General features: G+C 41.5%; 1 protein-coding gene across 1 annotated transcript in view; it reads right to left on the bottom strand.

Annotated features, from left to right (window-relative positions):
• Positions 1 to 259: 259 nt before the first annotated feature.
• csmd3b (CUB and Sushi multiple domains 3b) overlaps positions 260 to 19,084 on the bottom strand; it is a gene marked incomplete at both ends in the record, with an annotated part of 347,168 nt that continues 328,343 nt past the window's right edge. The window contains 14 exons of the mRNA XM_083899904.1: positions 260 to 419; positions 968 to 1,103; positions 1,561 to 1,648; positions 1,794 to 1,930; positions 5,581 to 5,739; positions 6,470 to 6,529; positions 7,560 to 7,739; positions 7,860 to 7,971; positions 8,424 to 8,497; positions 12,640 to 12,813; positions 12,934 to 13,107; positions 14,126 to 14,305; positions 16,425 to 16,601; positions 16,763 to 16,945. Coding sequence (XP_083756030.1) covers positions 260 to 419; positions 968 to 1,103; positions 1,561 to 1,648; positions 1,794 to 1,930; positions 5,581 to 5,739; positions 6,470 to 6,529; positions 7,560 to 7,739; positions 7,860 to 7,971; positions 8,424 to 8,497; positions 12,640 to 12,813; positions 12,934 to 13,107; positions 14,126 to 14,305; positions 16,425 to 16,601; positions 16,763 to 16,945 — 1,994 coding nt within the window. The remainder of the gene's footprint in view (positions 420 to 967; positions 1,104 to 1,560; positions 1,649 to 1,793; positions 1,931 to 5,580; positions 5,740 to 6,469; positions 6,530 to 7,559; positions 7,740 to 7,859; positions 7,972 to 8,423; positions 8,498 to 12,639; positions 12,814 to 12,933; positions 13,108 to 14,125; positions 14,306 to 16,424; positions 16,602 to 16,762; positions 16,946 to 19,084) is intronic.

The following is a 19,084-nucleotide window of genomic DNA, read 5'->3' as shown; positions in this document are numbered from 1 at the left end:
CTTCTTTTTTGAGGAAACAAAAACGCTATTAGTCGAAGGAACCAATGCTGAGTTTTGGTTTCAAGTGGACAGTTTTCCCTCTGCTGGGGGAGATAAGGTGTCTGTAATCAGGTCTTTTGTAATCAATGTACAGACCGGGGTTGCTGACGGTGCTGAGGTTGGAGTAGAAGCACAGGGGATTTTCCCTTCCACAGCCTCATACCAATTGTGGTCCCATTAGATATCTGAGTCATTAGTTTCAAGTAAGGATAATCAATCCTCAGACCATGGTGCAGACAGTGTTAAGATTTGGATCGAATCTAACAACCTTCCCCTCCACGGCCTTGGCGTTGGTGTTGTACATGGGGTTCTCGAAGGCAGCCTGGCCGTTGTTATTTTCATGGACTGAGCAGCCTGTGTACTGTGTTTTTGGTGTCGTTCTGTGGAAAGAAACAACAGTAACGCAAGTGTAAACACACATTTAGGTGGGATGAGATCATTTTAATTGTCTATTAATATTAACACAACTGGGCAGCGAGGTCCACAGCAGCTTTGGTATGTGTTCGCAAAGTAAACAAGCTTAAAGAAGGATTAAAAAGGGAGTGTTGTGCTTTTTAGGAAGCCCAGCGAGATTCCAAACAGCCCGCACTAAACTAATTCCTTCAGTGAATGTGACATATTAGCAGTAGAACAGATGTTATTTGCATTTGTTAACAATGTGAACACAAAGTCAACTGTGCTTAAACCATATCTCTGAGAAATCCAATTTACCACCTCCTAAACAGAAGTGTTTTGCAGCACAGTTTGCAACAGACAGTGAGTTAACTCTTAGCACCTCAGCAACCAAATTAATGAGACAGCGACACTTCGGCTTTGTTAAAATGTTAAAGAGGCCCCGTTTCTCTTTTTGTGTTGAAAAACAACAGTGAGCATTTAACAGAATTGGACACACGTATGGGAAACCTGCAGCACATTTAACAGCACGTACCTTTGTTTGTAGAGATAGAAGCCAAAGCCAGTGAAGATCAGCGCGAAGAAAGGCACCAGAATAGCGATGGCCACAGAACTGCTATTGGTACCAAGCTGAGGGGGAGGAGAATTCTGACTCTCCGACATATTCAGACCTGTGTCGTACAAAGAAACACGCTTATTTTTTACTGAATAACTTCTTGCTGTATGAGCTGCACGTTATGTTTTTTGGTAGTTTGAAGAAATGCATGATTTGATATCGACAGAAGGAGTGATAACTGGATACAGGTGAACATGTAGTTAAAGTTTCAAATGTCAACCAGGTTCTCGCCCATAATAAACTGTGGGGTTTATTTAAATTCTGTTAGACGACTATTTGAAATTTGGATGCAGGTTGATGGAGCCATTTTAAAAATCAATTACAAGGCTGATTGAGTTTGAACAATGAGGTCATTGTTGGCTGTAAACAGAGGCTCCCTGGTCACTTTCTTCATTATTGCAGTTCTCAGGAGTAGTAGAGTAGACTTTAGCCAATATCATACACAATATCAATCAAAAGGAACATAGTAAATGATTGGAGCTGATACTAAACCTGTTGTTAGAGACAATTACCTAGTCTTTGAAGTCCAAACTGTCCATAGTCTTTTCCCTGAATGAAACCCTGGAACACGTAACTCGAGCCATCAGGCTCTGCTGATACCTGGAGAGGGAAAGAGGAGAAGACAATGGCAGTCAAAACACATTTGTAAATTATGAGTGAGTTAAATACATAGATTGAGAGAAGTTGTCTCAAATATGACTGAGTGTTGTGACTATAGACTAGTTTTGGATCCACTAAAACGTACAAATCCATCCATGGTCCAAGAGTCCTCTATGATTTTGGCCGGAGAGACGGCCGCATCTTTCGGCTGGTTCCCCTGGTTCGCGTAGCGGACCTGGTACATCAGCAGCAACAGCCTGGCTTCAGATGCTTTATACACTCCTGTAAAAGAGGAGGAACATCCAGTTTGTTATTTTCAGACGGAAATTACAGAAAGAGCAGAAAACCGATATAAAGTTTGAGACTACAAAATTTTGACATCATATTTAGAGAAAAAGCACTTCACAAAAGCATGAACTGTTACTTCCTCTGACCTTTAATCAGACATTAGTGGTAAGTTGATTAAACATTTCTGGCTATTTATTTTGAAATTTAAATTTTAAAAGGTTTTACGATTTGTAAGGATTTCTAAGGATGAAAAGTGATAACTTGGCACGAATAATGGCCAGAAAAGTGTTTTTTTGCAGGAACACTTTGGTGTCACAGCGTTAAATACAGCGTATGAATCCTTGAGCTATGGCCAAAACTGTGTTTTGCGAGGTCGCATTGACCTCAATCAGTTCATCTTTGAGTCCATATGGAGAATTGTGCCAGATGTAATGAAATTTTCTCCAGCCATATCAGACAAGAGTGGGACAACAGTGATGACCTTGACCTTTGACCAACAAAATCTAATCAGTTTGGTTCAAGTGTATTGACCATGAGGACCCTGTGACTTCACAATATGAAAAACACCTGGTAAAAAAAAGTTCTCATCTCACTTTGTTGGGAAGTTCTTGTCAGAGAGACACAGACCTGTCTTCCCTTGTAAGAGACAGTCGTCTCACATTTTGAGAACTGGCTCTCACTATCACTTCTCAGCCAGATCCTCCTTATTTGTTCCAGCACTGACTTTGCACAGTCAGACCTGGGCAGGGTCTGATGTCCTCATTATCTTGAAAGTGGATGAATCTTGAGAGGCATTTAAACCTTTTTATCCCCAACATAATGGCTATTCCCGGATAATGTGTCTTCCGTCAAATAATCATTCACGAATGAAAAGTCTCCGCGCCCTCATGATTCGCTTAATACCAACAAATGATTTCAGCTCATCCACAGTGGTTTTAATGCCGGTTCCAATTAGTTGACATCTTAGAGATTTGTGTGTTCAGTAATAAACTGGAAAAACTGCCATACAATAAAACCAGACAACATAGCCACTGCAAGCTGTCCACTGTTCTTCTATTAGCTATAAAAACACAGGATTTCCAGGTTGTGTATGCAATAAAGCATGAGTCAGCAGTAATCCAGATACTAACTTGTGCCTAATGTTGACCTTCAAACATGTGACTGACCTTATATTTCCAAAATATAACAAGAACAGTACAAATTTGTGCTTTGCTATGTGTGTATATGAGATATCTATGTGGGATAATGTATAATTTTAGATAGACCAAGATTACAGCAGCATATTATTCACCTTGACCACAGGGCCTTTATTATGTTGGGTGGATTGTTATGGCGACTTCCTGAAGTGCAGTAGTAAGTAGTATTTATGAGCAAGTAACCGCACATCGAGACGAGTAACAACAATTAGGCATCTTTCCCGTTATTTTTAAGAAACTCAGAGTAAGGGTAAATTCCAATTCCTTGCTTAACCCTCAATCTCAAAAATGTTAAGTTGAGGGGCAACTTTAAGGGCTGTATCGCCCTCAATATCGAGATTTTCCGAGACCACCCTTGGGAGCAAGGGCTACCCAGAATGCATTGCGTGTTTTCACATAACAAAGATGGCGCCGAAAGCAGCGAAACGAGTACGCTACAAATTAAGTATTTGCTTTGTTAATAGAGATATAAAAATTATGATAACCATTGTATTATCTTAGTTTAGGCCCATATTATGGATTACTGACGTCATTGTTACGTAATTTTTATTTTTATTTCACAATCTTTTGTCAATAGCCGGCCGGTGCGCACACGCAATCGTTTGCTATCGTTTACTTTTCAATAAGTCGTGGTGTGTGGTAACTGTCAGCTGAATATGTCCGTGGTTGTGGTATTTGTATGAGTATCATCTTATAACTAACTGACAACCTAATAACTTGACTGACAAACAGATTGTAATAAATAATCGTGACGTAAATGTGTTCTTCTTCTTCTTTTTTGGAGTTGACAGACTGGACGCAGCTTTCGCGTTATTCTGCCCCCTACAGTCTGAAGACGTATCTGCATTTAAGGGGTGTCCCATTTCTAAGTGACAAAATAACCCTCAACACTTGGTTTGAGGGTCAGTTAAGATTAAGGGTTGAGCTTGAGGGTTAAGATTGAGGGTTAAGATAGGAATTGGAATTGGCCCTTGGGCTTAAAGCCCAATTTATACTCCTGCGTAAAGTGCTCTGCGTAGGCTACGCAGAGTCCTCTGCGTCGACGCAGAACCTGGAGAAGAGCCTCTGCATCGTCTCCGGGTGCACGGAATATTTTTTAAGTGTCCGTCACTCCGTCAAGGGACAATGGAGACGGCAAGAGCTGCGATTGGTCCTCAGGACAGGCCGAGCAAAGCTGCTCTGTGCCGGCTCACAGTGAGCACCGAGCGTCCACAGAAGGCGGAGCTAAACACCGCCGACTTCGTCGCTGCCGAACTATAAATACGTCATATCTTAACACACACAGCACATGTTTAGACTCTAAATGGCCAATTTCTCGCCTCAAATTATCTTAAAACTGCGTTCCGGGACACAGAAAAGTGACAATCGGCCGCGGTCTCAACAACAACAGTCTTTCTCCCTCGGACGCCATTGCTCACTGTAGCCAAAAGCACAACAACCTTGCGCAGCGACCCCTACTGATCGGGCGGGAAATTGCAGCGCCTATCCGTCACCACGACGCAGAAGTATAAAGGCTCGAGTGGTCTACGTGGTGACGCAGACGGATAACGCATTACGCAGTCGGAGAAGTATAATGTGGCCTTTACTCTGAGTCAATCTGGTGGCTATGACAGGAAAAATCTGAAAATGATAAGTAATGTGACCTGCATAATTACAGTTTACCAGATAAGATGATTTTTGGGAAATAACAACTTGACTTTCATCACCTTTTATCAGCAAGATATTAAAAAAAAGGGCTGCATAGTCCTGGGAGGCCATGCAGGGAATAAACTCCAGCTTCTAAACTAGTGCACTTACCGAGGGTCATCTTCACATTTTACTGTCTGAAAGAATGCGAGGAAGTGTGCTTACCAAAAATGTTTACCAACTCACGTAAGTGCAGTGCTGAGAGGAGAAAAACATGCAGCTTTTATACAACTGGGCACTGGCCTTTTGGTCCCCACATGAGCACAGCTTTAGATGTTATTGATCTGAATTTGCTCCTTCAGATGAATGTTAGAAGCCTAATAGCTGCATGGTTATGTGATATAGTGTTTGTGCTCTCTGCTACACCAGAAAGCAATTCTACCTTGAAAAAGGATTTGTTTTTTTTAACAGGGTCTTAACCCCCTGCTGATACACTTATAAGACCCTGGGAGGTTTGTATGACAATAAGTCTATGTGTATACTCGAGTTTTGGGTGGAAATACAGTAAAAGAAGCTGGAGAAGGGGAAACTCATGTATATAATCAATAATTAGAAAGCAACAGAAAAGACTCAGTAAATGTGCAGGAAGCTCCATATTACAGCTAATGTTTCAGGGTTTATTTACTATGTTAGTAACGGGTCAATGCAGCATTGTGTGGAACTGACGCACAGCCATGTCCTGTCGTGCCATGTCACGCCGTATATAGTATACTGAATATGCAGCACAGCATGTGGGGTATAATTAGCAATAATGTGTCATGCCTGATAGGAGCAATTCCATGTTTCCGTTGCTAAGGGTAACGTTGACTCTCCCCGTTGTGGAGTTGAAGCTGGTGATGCTCAGTGTCATCGGCTGCTTCCTCCCACGGTAATTATAGGAACCTTTCCATATGTAGTTAGGAGCAAAGACATCGTCTGGAACTGCGGAACAGACGAGGACACACATCAGTGCATCAACAACAGAAATAGAAGGGGATGAAGTGGAATAGGTCATGCGAAATCAGTCTGTTTTTCAAACGTCTGCAACAATACAACAATATTCACGGATCAATGGTCACAAAATCATCATTACTTTCATGTGCTATCACAATACGGATAGATAAAGGGAACATATGTAGTCAAACACCGTCTACATTTCTACTCAACACATTACTTTAATCTGTGCATGAGATTTTGGTCATTATGCCATTATATTTATGGATAAACAAATAATGAAATCAAGTAAACACAATGTTTTGTTTGTTTTATCTGCCTAAATTGAAGTAGAGTAAGTATATAAATATACTGTATATTAGTGATAAGAGGCTTGATTTAACTTGTGGCTTTAGGGAGAACATGTCAGTGGATTACAGGAACATCCACATACTTTAGTTCATTGTGTAATTAGAGGAAAAGAGTCACTGAACAATAAGAGTAAGAATAAGGCGAATCACAACAGAACTTGGCTGGAAATCAAGAAATGAACGTAAAAAAAGGGGGTTAAGGGGGGATTCATTTACCAATCTGTAGTAAGGAAAAAAGGCATAATTTACAAATGTGATGCAGAACTGTTCATTCGAAAAGACGACAGGACAAGAAGAAACAGAAGAACAGTAATGGATGAAGGACAGGTAAATTAGCCTGGGTTAGAGAAGTCTGCACCAGAACTGACCGTTAAGCTTCGGGCTTGGCGTTCCTGTTGCTGGTTTCACAGGTTTTTTCTTTTCTCCAGCTACACACACACACACACACACACACACACACACACACAGAGAAAGAAAGATGGTGTCCAATTAACATGCGAGCAGAGGGACACAGTATTAAAAATTATAAAATATTACCCATTTACCCTTTTCTTAAACTAACAGGTTCAGTAGCTTATGCCTTCAGGATGCGGCGTTAATTTTAAGTGCTCTTTATACGACTAAATCTCAAATCACAACGCAGCGCTGATTACTGATGTCACAGGTATTCACTTCCACTGAATAAGATGTGCTTTGCACCCCAGAACACCAGAAACCTCTATCTTTTTTGTTTATTCGCAGCCAGACCAATGCATACTGAATTCACATTCTAGGTCTGGCCAAAAAACAAAAAAAAAACACCACCTATCACTTCAAAATGCAGCCATTGTTCCCAACAAGTACAGGCAGGCCAGGGAGAGGTATTTGTCCTAGAATTTCCAATTGGATCAGAGTGATCCAATTTTGAAGGCTACTTCAAGGTAACAGGGTGGCAGCCTGGTAACAATGCTTTCAAGATTGAAGCTTGCAGTTTTCTTTTGCACAAAAAAAGGATTCACAACTTCACCTGGTAACATTTTAAGATGAATAACATGAAAAGTAAATCAACTCGAGATTTATGTCGGAACAATTGTCAACATAACACATGCACATTGTGTGGAGTAGTACACCCTTTGTGATAAAATCCAAGACAGCAGCTGACTCTCTTCTCTGGTTTTCAAGGTCAGGAGTGTCCTTTCATGTTAAAGAAAAGATGGTTGAGGAGTCAACACCAATGTGGCAAATTCAAAAAACTGCATGGACCTGGCTGACTAACCCAGCACAGGGACAAAACACCATAGGTGTCCACGGTTTGACCAAACCCCCAGAAACTACCACCCTACTCCAGATGGCAAGAGTCTGTCCCAGTGTGTCCTTGAGCATAACTCGTGCTCAACACTACAACCTGTCCACTCGAGCTTAATTGCTCCTGATAAAACCATTAATCACATGCACATACACCAATAAGAAATCATATACCTCGACATATAGGCATCTTTCCCGTCCAAGTGCCGTCACTCTTGCAGACTCTGTGCTCAGAACCCCCTGCCAGGAAGTAGCCATGTTGACAGCTGTACACCAAGGTGTAGCCAAAACCCGGCAGATCCATTCCCACCACGTCCACATGGAGCGGGCTCTCTGGCTGTTTACAGGCATGGGCTGGAGGGGTTGAGAAGAAGGGGGGGATTTATGCACTTGAGTTTGAGTCTGACAGATTGACAGACAGTACGGGCAGAACAGACGGGCGATAAGTAAACAAGTTGACAGGATGTTTCTTACGTATGCACTCGGGTTGTGTTCCACTCCATGTCAGATCAGGCTGGCAGGTTCTAGAGGAGGAGCCCTGGATCAAATGACCAGGCTGGCACTGAAATGACACCACACTCCCAACCTGTGCAAAAAGAGAGGGCGACAGGAGTTTTTGAACATGCTCAAAAGGCACCGTGCCTGAATATTTGGCATTTATTTAGTTAATATTTGGGCCGCTATGGTAATAAAACAATTTGTCTATGCAAATGCGAACGAGAAAAATATCAGTCATGCTTGTACTTTCCTAATGGCAAGGCCATTCATCACAACTTCCCCCACTTCTTCATAATCAATTCATCTGACAATAAACTGGCTCTTACAGTGATTATTCTAATGAATTATACATCCAACAATAGCGGAAAATCCCAAATTTCCTGCAGCCAATCAGACACACGTAAATGTCACGTCTGCACTGGCTTTATCCTCCTTCTGTCTCTCTCTGTGTGATTAGACTTTAACAACACTGTAGGTCCTGTCAGGGGGACAACAACAATCACAGGTTCTCTTGTGAAGTACTCCATCAGCACACATTACCTTGAAACCATAGGTGCGATTTAAGGAGCCGTAGCGCGGAGTTCCTGGGTTATCACAGCTGGTTTTGGTCGGTTCTGGAGAGAGCAGAGAGGGAGTGGAGTGTTGGTAATTAGACACACAATCTAAATGAAAGATAAATTAGCAGAAGTGTTATAACTCTTCAGTTTGCTCTCCTTTCCTCTCCTCTGTTGTCATGGTAACAGTGGGCCATGCCGCAGCGGTACAGCAGGTGGCAGTAATGCTTCACAGGAAAACGTAGCAGGGCCCAGCTCTGACAGTCTCTGAGTGTGTGTGTGTGAGTGAGTGTGTGAGACGAGGTCATCAGCATGTAGAGCACATCCCGACGCAGAGCTCGATTCAATACAGCTTCCGAAATGACACATTCACCCCCCCTCCAACCACACACACACACACACACACACACACACACACACACACACACACACACACACACACACACACACACACACACACACACACACACACACACACACACACACACACACACACACACAAACTATCCTTCTCTCCTCTTGTGCCTCTCTAACTGCCCTCCTCTCTTCCCCTGCCTTTCTTTTGCCTCTTTTTCTAACTCCTCTCCTCTGCTCTCCTTCCATGTTCCCGTGTCATGGTATCCATCGCCACCACCCTCTTCCATCTCGCCTGTCTTATTTTTAAAGAGCAGGCTGCTTCACCTCAAAAACTCATTCTGTTTGGCTCACACAGTAATACACATCACACACTAACATACAGTGGAAATCACGCATTAATAAATCACCCCAAATCACCCATACATTCACAAACTCAGAGCCCAAAACCTCAAACGCTCGCTTTCCCCCGGTCTCACTTTTAAAAAACAATCACACAATCGAGCTGAAAAATGTTCCCTTGCTTGAATTTCACGACTCCTTTCTCAGTAGTTTGAGATTAGGTCTTTATATCAAAGCAGCAGCACTTCAGAGGGTTCCTTGTGTTTAGATCATCCATTTCCCAAGAAAGATTTGCCTTGATGACAGGTGTAAAAGTATGCTTATGTGGTGCTATGTCAAGTGTCTGTTCACATTACAAAAAGTCAGATTTATTATGATTCATCGCCATTCTGGGTGTTTAAGCACCTGCTCTGAATCAGACAAGTGGAGTGGTGCTACAAACATCTCGTGCTGCCGTGAATTGACCCAGTGGGGCCATTTGCAAAGTGTGCTGAATATCCCGTCTCATTCTCTTCTTCATCCCCAGATAGCAGCAGCTTGTTTAAAGTTTGATGTAGAGTATGGTTCCTAGCAGCATTTCACTAAATACTCTGAGTTAAAGTGTGTTCTAGTTGTCGTGACTTTGAGCACACTTCTAAAAAAGGGCATCCCACATAATCCCTCCCTTTTTTGATGGAAATAGTTTTAAAACTATTGACTAGACGTGTCAGAGGTTAGCTACTCTAAACATTTCTAAATAATATACTACACATATTTCATACATTGTACTTGGAGTGCAACGACTAATTAACTAATTGACTATTAAGTGATTGATTAGTGATTAGTCAACTATTTTGTGTGTTTTTTAAGAATTAAACAATTTTTTGGGGATTCTTAAAGGTGCCATATGTAAGAATGTGACCAAAAGCAGTTACTACATTCAAATTCAAAATACTGAGGTCTTTTAGGTTTAATTTTCTGACGTAACTGGCAACCCGTGGTTGCTTGGCAGCTGAGACTCTACTAACTGCAATGATTAGTAAACGGCAGTAGGTGGCGCCACATGCAGACTGCAAACATGATTTGCAGTCTGCAAAATATTTTTTTTAATGCAAATATTTTGTCTGTACTTTTGTTGTTGGTGAGTTCAGTTTCTTATATGAACATTATTCCTGAGTCTCTGTGACATATTAGGAGGATTTTATGGCCAGTTATTTTAGATTTATTACATAATGCACCTTTAAATGTGAATGTTTTCTGGTTTCTTTGTCAAGACATTTGAAAACATATCATTTTCAAGGTTTAAGAAATACAGATCAACATTTTATGGACCAAACAACAATTCAGTTAACCAAGAAACAATAATCAACCGATTAATCGATCATGAAAATCATTATACTTGCTGCCTTAAATCATAAGTATTACCAGAGTTAATGAATTTCAGCCATACATCGTTGGCGACAATGAACATTTCAGTGCTCTTTTGACAAAGGAACAAATGTTAAATAGTCCTTAATGTCCACATCATTGCAAACATGTCTCAACCTGCTTCATGCAGTTGTGGGGTCGGCCAACCCTGCCACTCTAGGTCATGGACTTCAGTTAACGTTCACATGAACCATCAGAATTGAGAAAAAAGGGGATCTCAGTGGCTTAGACAGTGACAGGACAGCTGGTGCCACATCTCCTGGGATTTTCACCCCAACAGCCTCTCGAGTTTCTCCACTTACAGAAGGGTTGAAGAAACAAGAAGCAGCCACTAAGCAGAAACAGGTCACAAGAGGACGACCAGTACGGTTGGAGCTGACAAAAACAGCTCCAGTAACTTCGAAAACTTCAGTCTTTACAACTGCTGTGAGCAAAGAAACATCTCAGAATGCACAACACATCGAACCTTAAGGCAGATGGGCTACAGCAGCAGCAAACCATGTGGGGGTTCTACTCCTGTCAGCAAAGAACAGAAATCTGAGCCTCCAGTGTGCACAGGGCACACTAGACAGATGAAGACTGGGGGGAAAAAAAACCCAAAAAAACCTGGTCTGATGGGTCTTGATTTGTGCTGAGGTCCACAGATGGTCGGGTCAAAACTTGGCATCAACATCAAGAATCTATGAACCCAACCTGCCTCGTGTCAACAGTCTAGGCCGGAGGTAGCAGTGAAAAGATGGGTGGGACGTTTTCTTGGAACGTGCAGGGTCCCTTAACACCAATCAATCATTGGTTGAATTCCACAGCCTATCTGCGTATTGTTGCTGCATCACTTTATTGCCACAATTTATCTCACACTACTAGCAACAGTCATCTTCATTTAAGTGTAAAAATTATCCTAATGCTCTTCAGTGACCTCCTCAGACAAGACAATGGGACATTAGTAAATCCAATCTTCAGAAATAATGTGATGCAATAATATCTACGTAGGCCAAAATCTCATCTTGTGGAAACCAAACCAGGGAGAACTCGGCAAACGAAAGGTAAGGTAAGGTAAGGTCTTCCGTGCATTAATTCTTTTTTTCCATGATTCCCAAACAACGATACTCTCAGCAATGAACCCTGAGAGGCTGATTTCAGATGAGACGCCCAGCCACTGCACATGAAGACGGTGACACGGCCACGTCTAGTGAGCACCCGGGGAAACGGTGTAACTCACGATTCCACAGTTCATTACCCAAAATCATTTGAAGCTAAAACTAAGGACACACAGGGGTGTAACCTCATTCACATTCAAGTTAATAATAATAATTAGGTGACATAAAGATATTTTGCTAATGTGGAAATTATACTTTCACTCACAGAGGAATAATTTAGGGTTTGTCTAATGCGATCCTCGCAATTATCACATATATATATATGTATATATGTATATGGCTCTAATGAACCAATCAGCACTTTCCATTTTTAACCCACACTTTAAAATAGGCAAAACAGCACTGCCTGAGGAGGCCAGGCTTACTTCCAGGTCACGAGGGGGATGAATGATTGATGATGGTGTCAGAAACTATTAGAAATAACCAGTAACATCTTGTATGAATTTTTGGTGGAATTTCCAACCTTGGAAACAAGTTGGAGAGTTCACTAAGCTGCATTATACTGGGGGAACTTTTCGATGAATTTATTCAGAAAAAACAATGACATGGTTTTGACTTGTACATTTTAAGTAGCTTGGCTCAGACCTGTGGGACGGGGAATTGAATGCTAATGCTTTATTTAGTACTGACCAAAATGTATCTGTTGCCCCAAGTACTGAAAAAAGCATAAAACGCTGACATTCAGAAGGTCCGGCCAGAATCATGATACTGTCTCGTTCTTTTCTCATAAAATCCATAAAGAATATAAGATTTAATAAGCTGAAAAGATTGTTTATATATTTGTATCAAAAATGTTCCTATAAAACTCTACTCGGACCAAAAAGTAATTGTCATCAAGAGTTCTAGCATGATCTGGTTTTCACCTCAGTAAAGTCAAAGAAAATACACCCAGAACAATGGTTTATCTGTGAAATGATCGTGAACAGAGATGAAAAAACTTACCGATGCAGCGCGGCTGCGTTCCACTCCAGGTGCCGTCGTTTTCACAAAGTCTGGTCGATGTGCCGACCAGAATGAGAGGCGGAGCACAGCTGAAGGACACTTCTGATTGGAAGATGAAACTCCGCCCCTCTCTGAAACCACCGACCGCAGTCCCCGGGTCGCCACAAAACTTGGCTGCACACACACACACACACACAGGCCATCCCATTTCAGTATGAAATGCCAAGCACTCGCATTTGGATTGATGTCAGTATAATAACACAACATTGTGTGTGTGTGTGTGTGAGTACATACGTAAACACTGTGGCAGCATGCCACTCCAGGTGCCATTGGACACACAGGTGAGGACCGCTGGGAATGAGAGCTCGTATCCAGGGGAGCAAGTGTAACTCACGCTGCTGCCCCATTCGAAGTCACTGCCCTGCAGTACCCCATTACTGATGGCAGGGGGAGCTGGGCAGGTCACGGCTGTGATGATGCCATGGAGAGAGAGAGAGAGGGAAGAGAAAGAGGTACATACTCATGTATCTTTAAGTAGCTGCTCATCCACTTAACATGTGTACTCACTGAGAACTTCAGTGAGAGGAAGGGATTTTATTTGACTAATTATAAAATAATTCAATGATTTTAGGGTCAGTTACACTTGCAGCGATAAGTAGTGATGAGATACTTCTGTCCCAGAAGACTTTGAGTCAAGTGCTTCAATAGACAGAAGTTTAAAATAATTCCAGAAATGATTACAAGCTATGATTATAAGTGTTTTCAGAGCACCGTCAATTAAGAGTGTAAGATGGTAGTTGTAATGCATGGGAATGTGTCTCTAATGTACACTTATCATATTATATAGTGGGCTGAGTCCGTGGTGTTTCAAGAGACATTTGGGGCCCCCAGGTAAAAGTAATCTGGGGGGCACCCAGCGTACATCAAACCAAATCTAAGCAGGCATGGGGCACTGGGCTTGGTTAGGGGTTTCTGTGTCCCACAGTCTTCTAAACTCACAGAAATGTGTTCTTTCCTTTGTGAAAGTATAATCAGATTTTGGGGTCCACTTCAGCTTAGGGACCCCAGGCAACTGCCACTGCTTTGCATTTGGCCATTGTGTGGTTCCATCTGATAACCATGTGATAACCACACGCGCACAGCTAATATTTACCATTATATATGACCTTTGCCTGCATGTTTGCCCTCTAGGGGAGAGCAACTTCAGAAGCAGGTGGGCCACAAAGGAACTGGTGTCATTACACAACAAACACACCAGTTTGGTGCTTGGTGCTGAGACTCAGGTTAGGGTTAGCCCCTGATGATTCTTCTTCTTAAAATAGCTCAGAGGAGAGTGACCTTAATTTACAGAGAGTTCAAGAGCCGTAGTAAATTAAAAAGGGCCATATACCGTCGCTGGGCCACTAGTTGAATAGTTCTGCCCTAGGGTAATAACAAAAACACAATTGTTGTTTAGAGATTGGGTGGAATGATAGTTGAATCCTACCTGTACATATTGGCATATTCCCACTCCACGTCCCATTTTGAGTGCACGTCCTCACAGCTGATCCATCCTCTTCCATTCTGTATCCTGGTTGGCACTGGAAGGAAATGTTCTGACCAATTGTGAAGTCTTCTCCGTAGCGAAGGCCGTTCGCTGGCACACCTGGATCCCCACAGTTTATCACTGAGGAGAAACAGTGGATTGGATTGGAAGCAACTACAGCTCTGATCTTAATCTTAATGTATGAACATGCATATACAGTGAGGCTTCATGTCGGGAACTCTGATGATAAGGACAGACTGTATTTTTGCATAAATAAAGCACTTAGTGGTAAATAGACATCACAAAGGCACAGTCCTGACTGCTGTATAGTCTCAAAAGATGGTAAATGGTCTGCATTTAAATACTATAATGCTTTTCTTGTCTTGACGGCCACTTAAAGACGCTTTACACTACAGTTTCTCCATTCACTGTCTCACTCACAGTTTCATACAGCTCATCTATTGTGTGTGCAGCCCGGATCAAACTCACAACCTTCCAGTTGAGAGACAAACTCACAATAACATTCAGACTGTTTCTTAAATTTCTTTAAACATTTATATTTTAATGGTTGGACACCAAGTCCCACTTCAAGCTTTGAGAAACTTCCTATCTTTGAAGCATCTACTAACTCTCCACCTGACTTTATATTATGTAAGTTTCATTTGTGGAGTGCTGGTGATTGAATCTGGGGTCGACCTGTGCGATCTCTTTACGTTTCTTTATGGTTCAAATGAAACTTGCGGTGGCACGAGTGAAGCAACAGTGATATTAAAATGGCTGACGTCGTCCTGGAGTCTTTGAAGGTGCATTAGGATTCCCTCGGCTCCACTTATGAAGCGCTGTCCTTCACAGTCTAATAGGCAGTTTAAATGCTTTTAAAGCCACCCCAGATACTGTCATGCCTGTTAATAGATGTACTGTAATCTACTGTAAAGGCCATTTCCTTTATCTCAGGGATTCTTATAAACTTTCTTTCTTTCCAGGAAACTATATTTAAAAATTCTGTTTTCTCAGCGTTTCTTTCTTTGATCCTGTACTGCTGCTTATTTAAAAGCTTATCTCATTCCATAATGCATTGAAATCAGAGATTAAAACATTAAATATACTATTAGGACCTTCTCCATATGGGGGTCCCAGGACAGGTGCAGTTCATCCCGGGTCACAAAGTTAAAAGGGGACTTTGTTATGAGAACATGCAAATAGTTTGTGCTACAGTATAATTATTCCACTGGTAGCTGCTGTGTTTTTCTGAACAGAAATGCAAACAAGCAGACTGTTTTTGTCTGTGTAACATGAAGCAATGACAAATACTTGTTCCAACGAACCACAGCTCTGGCTTTGGAACAGAACGAATATTTTACGGTTACTTGCTCTTGGGATCGTTGCTACACATTTCAGAGCGCAATTGAACTAAAGTAAACACCGATGTCGCAAGAGGATGAAGATTTGAGGCTGGTATCATTACTCAGACCCTTTACTGTGGCAGAGTAAATTAAAACCCAGGGCACAAAGAAGGGTTGCAAAAATCAGGAGAGGAAGCCTCACAGTCACGTTTAGGGATGTTTACGGCCCTCAAGGCTGACGTCATTGCAAAGGAAGAATTATAATACACTGATTCCCGACCCTGGTCCTCAGGGAACACTGTCCTGCACACCTGATTCAAACGAATGGCTCGTGAACAGGCTTCTGCAGAGCTTGATGACAAGCTGTTCAGCTGAATCAGGTGTTTTGGAGCAGGGCAGCGTTCCCTGAGGACCAGGGATGGGAAACACTGGATTAATAAAAGTGATAAGGCTAAGAGTGAAGTTCACGCTCAAAATAACACTAACAAATGTATTAAAGACAACTGTCTTTGCTTGTGGATCATCAGATATTGTTACATTATCTATAAATGTTCTATTCAGTATCATAGTATGTATGAAAAAAATGTATCTAAAAAAAATGCTGTCATCCACTTTCCATGGTGAAGTCATTCAGGAAATAAGAGTTCACTGAATAGCCACCAGGGGGTGACTTTGTGTAATGTCAGAAAATGTTTTCTTCTCAATTGCTAGTTTTGGGTCTTCTTCAATAGAACATGAGGTCAAATTTGGAAATGATGTTCCAATTCTGAATTTTGATACAGTACAGAACATATTTGGACACCCATGTGATTGACAGCTGGTATCGCCCCATAGGAGGCCAAGATGGCACCAACCAAACTAGTTTTGGAGGATTCAAAACAGAGTTCTTATGGGTGAGTATACATCCGGTGACTTACTGGAACAGTTGGGTTGTACTCCAGACCATGTCCCGTTGGCCTGACACTGTCTAGTGGTGGCACCAGTGAGCAGGTATCCATCCATGCAGGAGTAGATGACAGAGTGAGAAAACGTCGTTCCATCCAAACGAAACACTCTACCATTACTGGGAGTACCAGGGTTACCACACTGGACAGCTGGGAGGGAGAGGAGAGAATGAGAGACAGAAAGCTTTACGCATCTCAATGAGTTTCAGCTCCACTTGTTTTAGGCCACTGTGCAGTGCATTGACTGATCTATAATTGGGTCAATGTCAAGTGCTGGGTTTGAATAGGTTTAACTTAAAGTATTGTCCTACGTTTGCAGAAGGGCTGTGTGCCAGACCAGGTCCCATTAGGGAAGCACATCCTCTCTGAAGAACCAATTAGATCGTAGCCTTCGGAGCAGCCGAAGTAAACCTTGGAACGGATCTTGAAGTCTGTTTGTTCTCTTGAACCGTGGGAGGGGATACCGGGATCGCCACAGGAACCAGCTGTGTCTCCTACAAAGAGAGAAACAAGGAGAAAGCGTTAGGTCAACAACCTCACAACAAGAACCATCACATGCCAGGTGTGCCTGCCACAAAAGATGAATTGTAATCTCCCATCAGTCATGCAGCTGGCCTTCATTAGGTGCTGATATTTGGTTAAAGGTAGGTTGTCAAGAGACCAAAATATGAATGCAAATGTCAACATGAATCAGGAATACTAATGACACCTCATGTTGATATTTTGCTTGCTGGTTAATTATCCAACAATCCATTATCTAAAGGTTTGGATATTTAACGTTTTGGGCCTAATTTGGACAGATTCCTTCAAGATGTTCTTGCAATATCATGTTTAGAAAAAAGGTACTGACAGAAGGAGCACCAGACAATATAACACCAAATTCTCAAAGGCAAATGTTGGCCTTGTGTGTTTGACACAGTAAGATCTTAACTCTGCCCTTGTACAGCCACCAAGTCAGCAAATTATGCCTGACCGACAAAAAAACACTCTGGGGATCACGCAGAATTTTACATAAAAGCACAAACACTACAACCAAAACGTACAAAGCAATGACATTGCTGTATACGTATATAGATGTATATACAGGATGCTGAAACAGTAGAACATTTTACTTGATCACTAACCTAACCCTACACTAACCCTAACTCCACTGGGAATTTCCCCATTGTGGGACAATAAAGGTATATCGTATCGTAAAGATCCCGAGGACATCAGAGGTGAATGAATCACTGCTGTAAAACACACTTGAAAGCGTAGACGATGGAGTGATGGATACCCACAGGTAACAGATTCCACTTGTAGAAGAACTTACATCAACAGTGCGTCGAAATGACGTGGGACTAAAATGTAAACTCTATTGTGAGACACACTATGACATTTATAAAACCTTTAGTCTAAGTTAGGTGCATCATCGTTGCAAGTTCATTTTCCTCCTTAACTGCCGACCGTGAAGCTGTAGATCTGGAATCTGTAAAACTTCAGCGTTGTTACAAACTCGAACACTAATGAACTTAAATATCCTGTTAATTTTTTGATGTGTAAGTGTTCTCTGGGGTAGAATGAGGGAATGTTTATGAGAAAGTTGAAGGTCAGCTCTGGCTCTGTTTCTATACGCGTTCAGAGCACCAGGGGGTATAGTAAGGGTTAAATAATACCTGACACTTATACCCACAATATAACCCCAATATAACCAGCAATATAACACAGAACCTGACAGATTGAATATATTACATTTAATCTGTCAGGTTCTGTGTTATATGGGTTATTGGCTCAATCTCAGTGGATTTAAAGTGAGCAGGGAACTCTTAAAACTTGGAACCAGTACTGGTACTGTTTTTTTTTGGGGTACTGAAGCTAATCCTTCATGGCGGTGTGAGCAAACCAAGTCATGTGACATCCGCAGTCTAAAATCTGCACATTTTAATTCATACTGACACTGATTACTGACTTTTAAAAAATAATTTGGTAACGCTTTCTTTTACAGTCCCCTAATTACCTGGTATTTAGCTGGTAAATTCATGGTAACACTAAAGTGTTGCTAGGTAATTACCAAGGGTAATAAGATAAGTAAATACAGTGAAACCGTTGCCAAAATACTGGGTAATGCACGGTAATGTACTCGGTAAGTAAAGTAAAACTGTACTGTAAAAGAAAGCCAAGCTTGTTTCCATGTAATTACACACATTTTTAGGGTTAGGTTTGTTAGATTACCCCTTGGGTAAATAGCTAGTAATTAGGGGACTGTAGGTACCTGCTTATTACCAGTTTATAACCCAATAATACACTTACATTTACCATAGTTTTGCCATAGTTTAGCTGTACATACCTTCTTATTAACAGCAGTAATAACACGCTATAATTAACTATATAGTTACCAGGTAAATGCCCAGTATTTTGGCAACAGTTTCACTGTATTTACTTTCTTATTACCATTGGTAATTACCTAGTAACACTTTGGTGTTACCATGAATTTACCAGGTAAATACCTGGTAATTAGGGGACTGTAAAAGAAAGCGTTACCAATAATTTTTACTCTCACTTTTGACAAACAAACCTAATGTTCTGTCCACTCTGTTTGCATTGTACAGCAAATATCTCGAGGCTGGTTACTAAACTGAGCTTACACACACACA

The sequence above is a fragment of the Microchirus variegatus genome, assembly GCF_963457635.1.
Source record: "Microchirus variegatus genome assembly, chromosome: 13".
Classification (NCBI taxonomy): domain Eukaryota; kingdom Metazoa; phylum Chordata; class Actinopteri; order Pleuronectiformes; family Soleidae; genus Microchirus; species Microchirus variegatus.
This window is presented reverse-complemented; position numbering and strand designations above follow the sequence as displayed.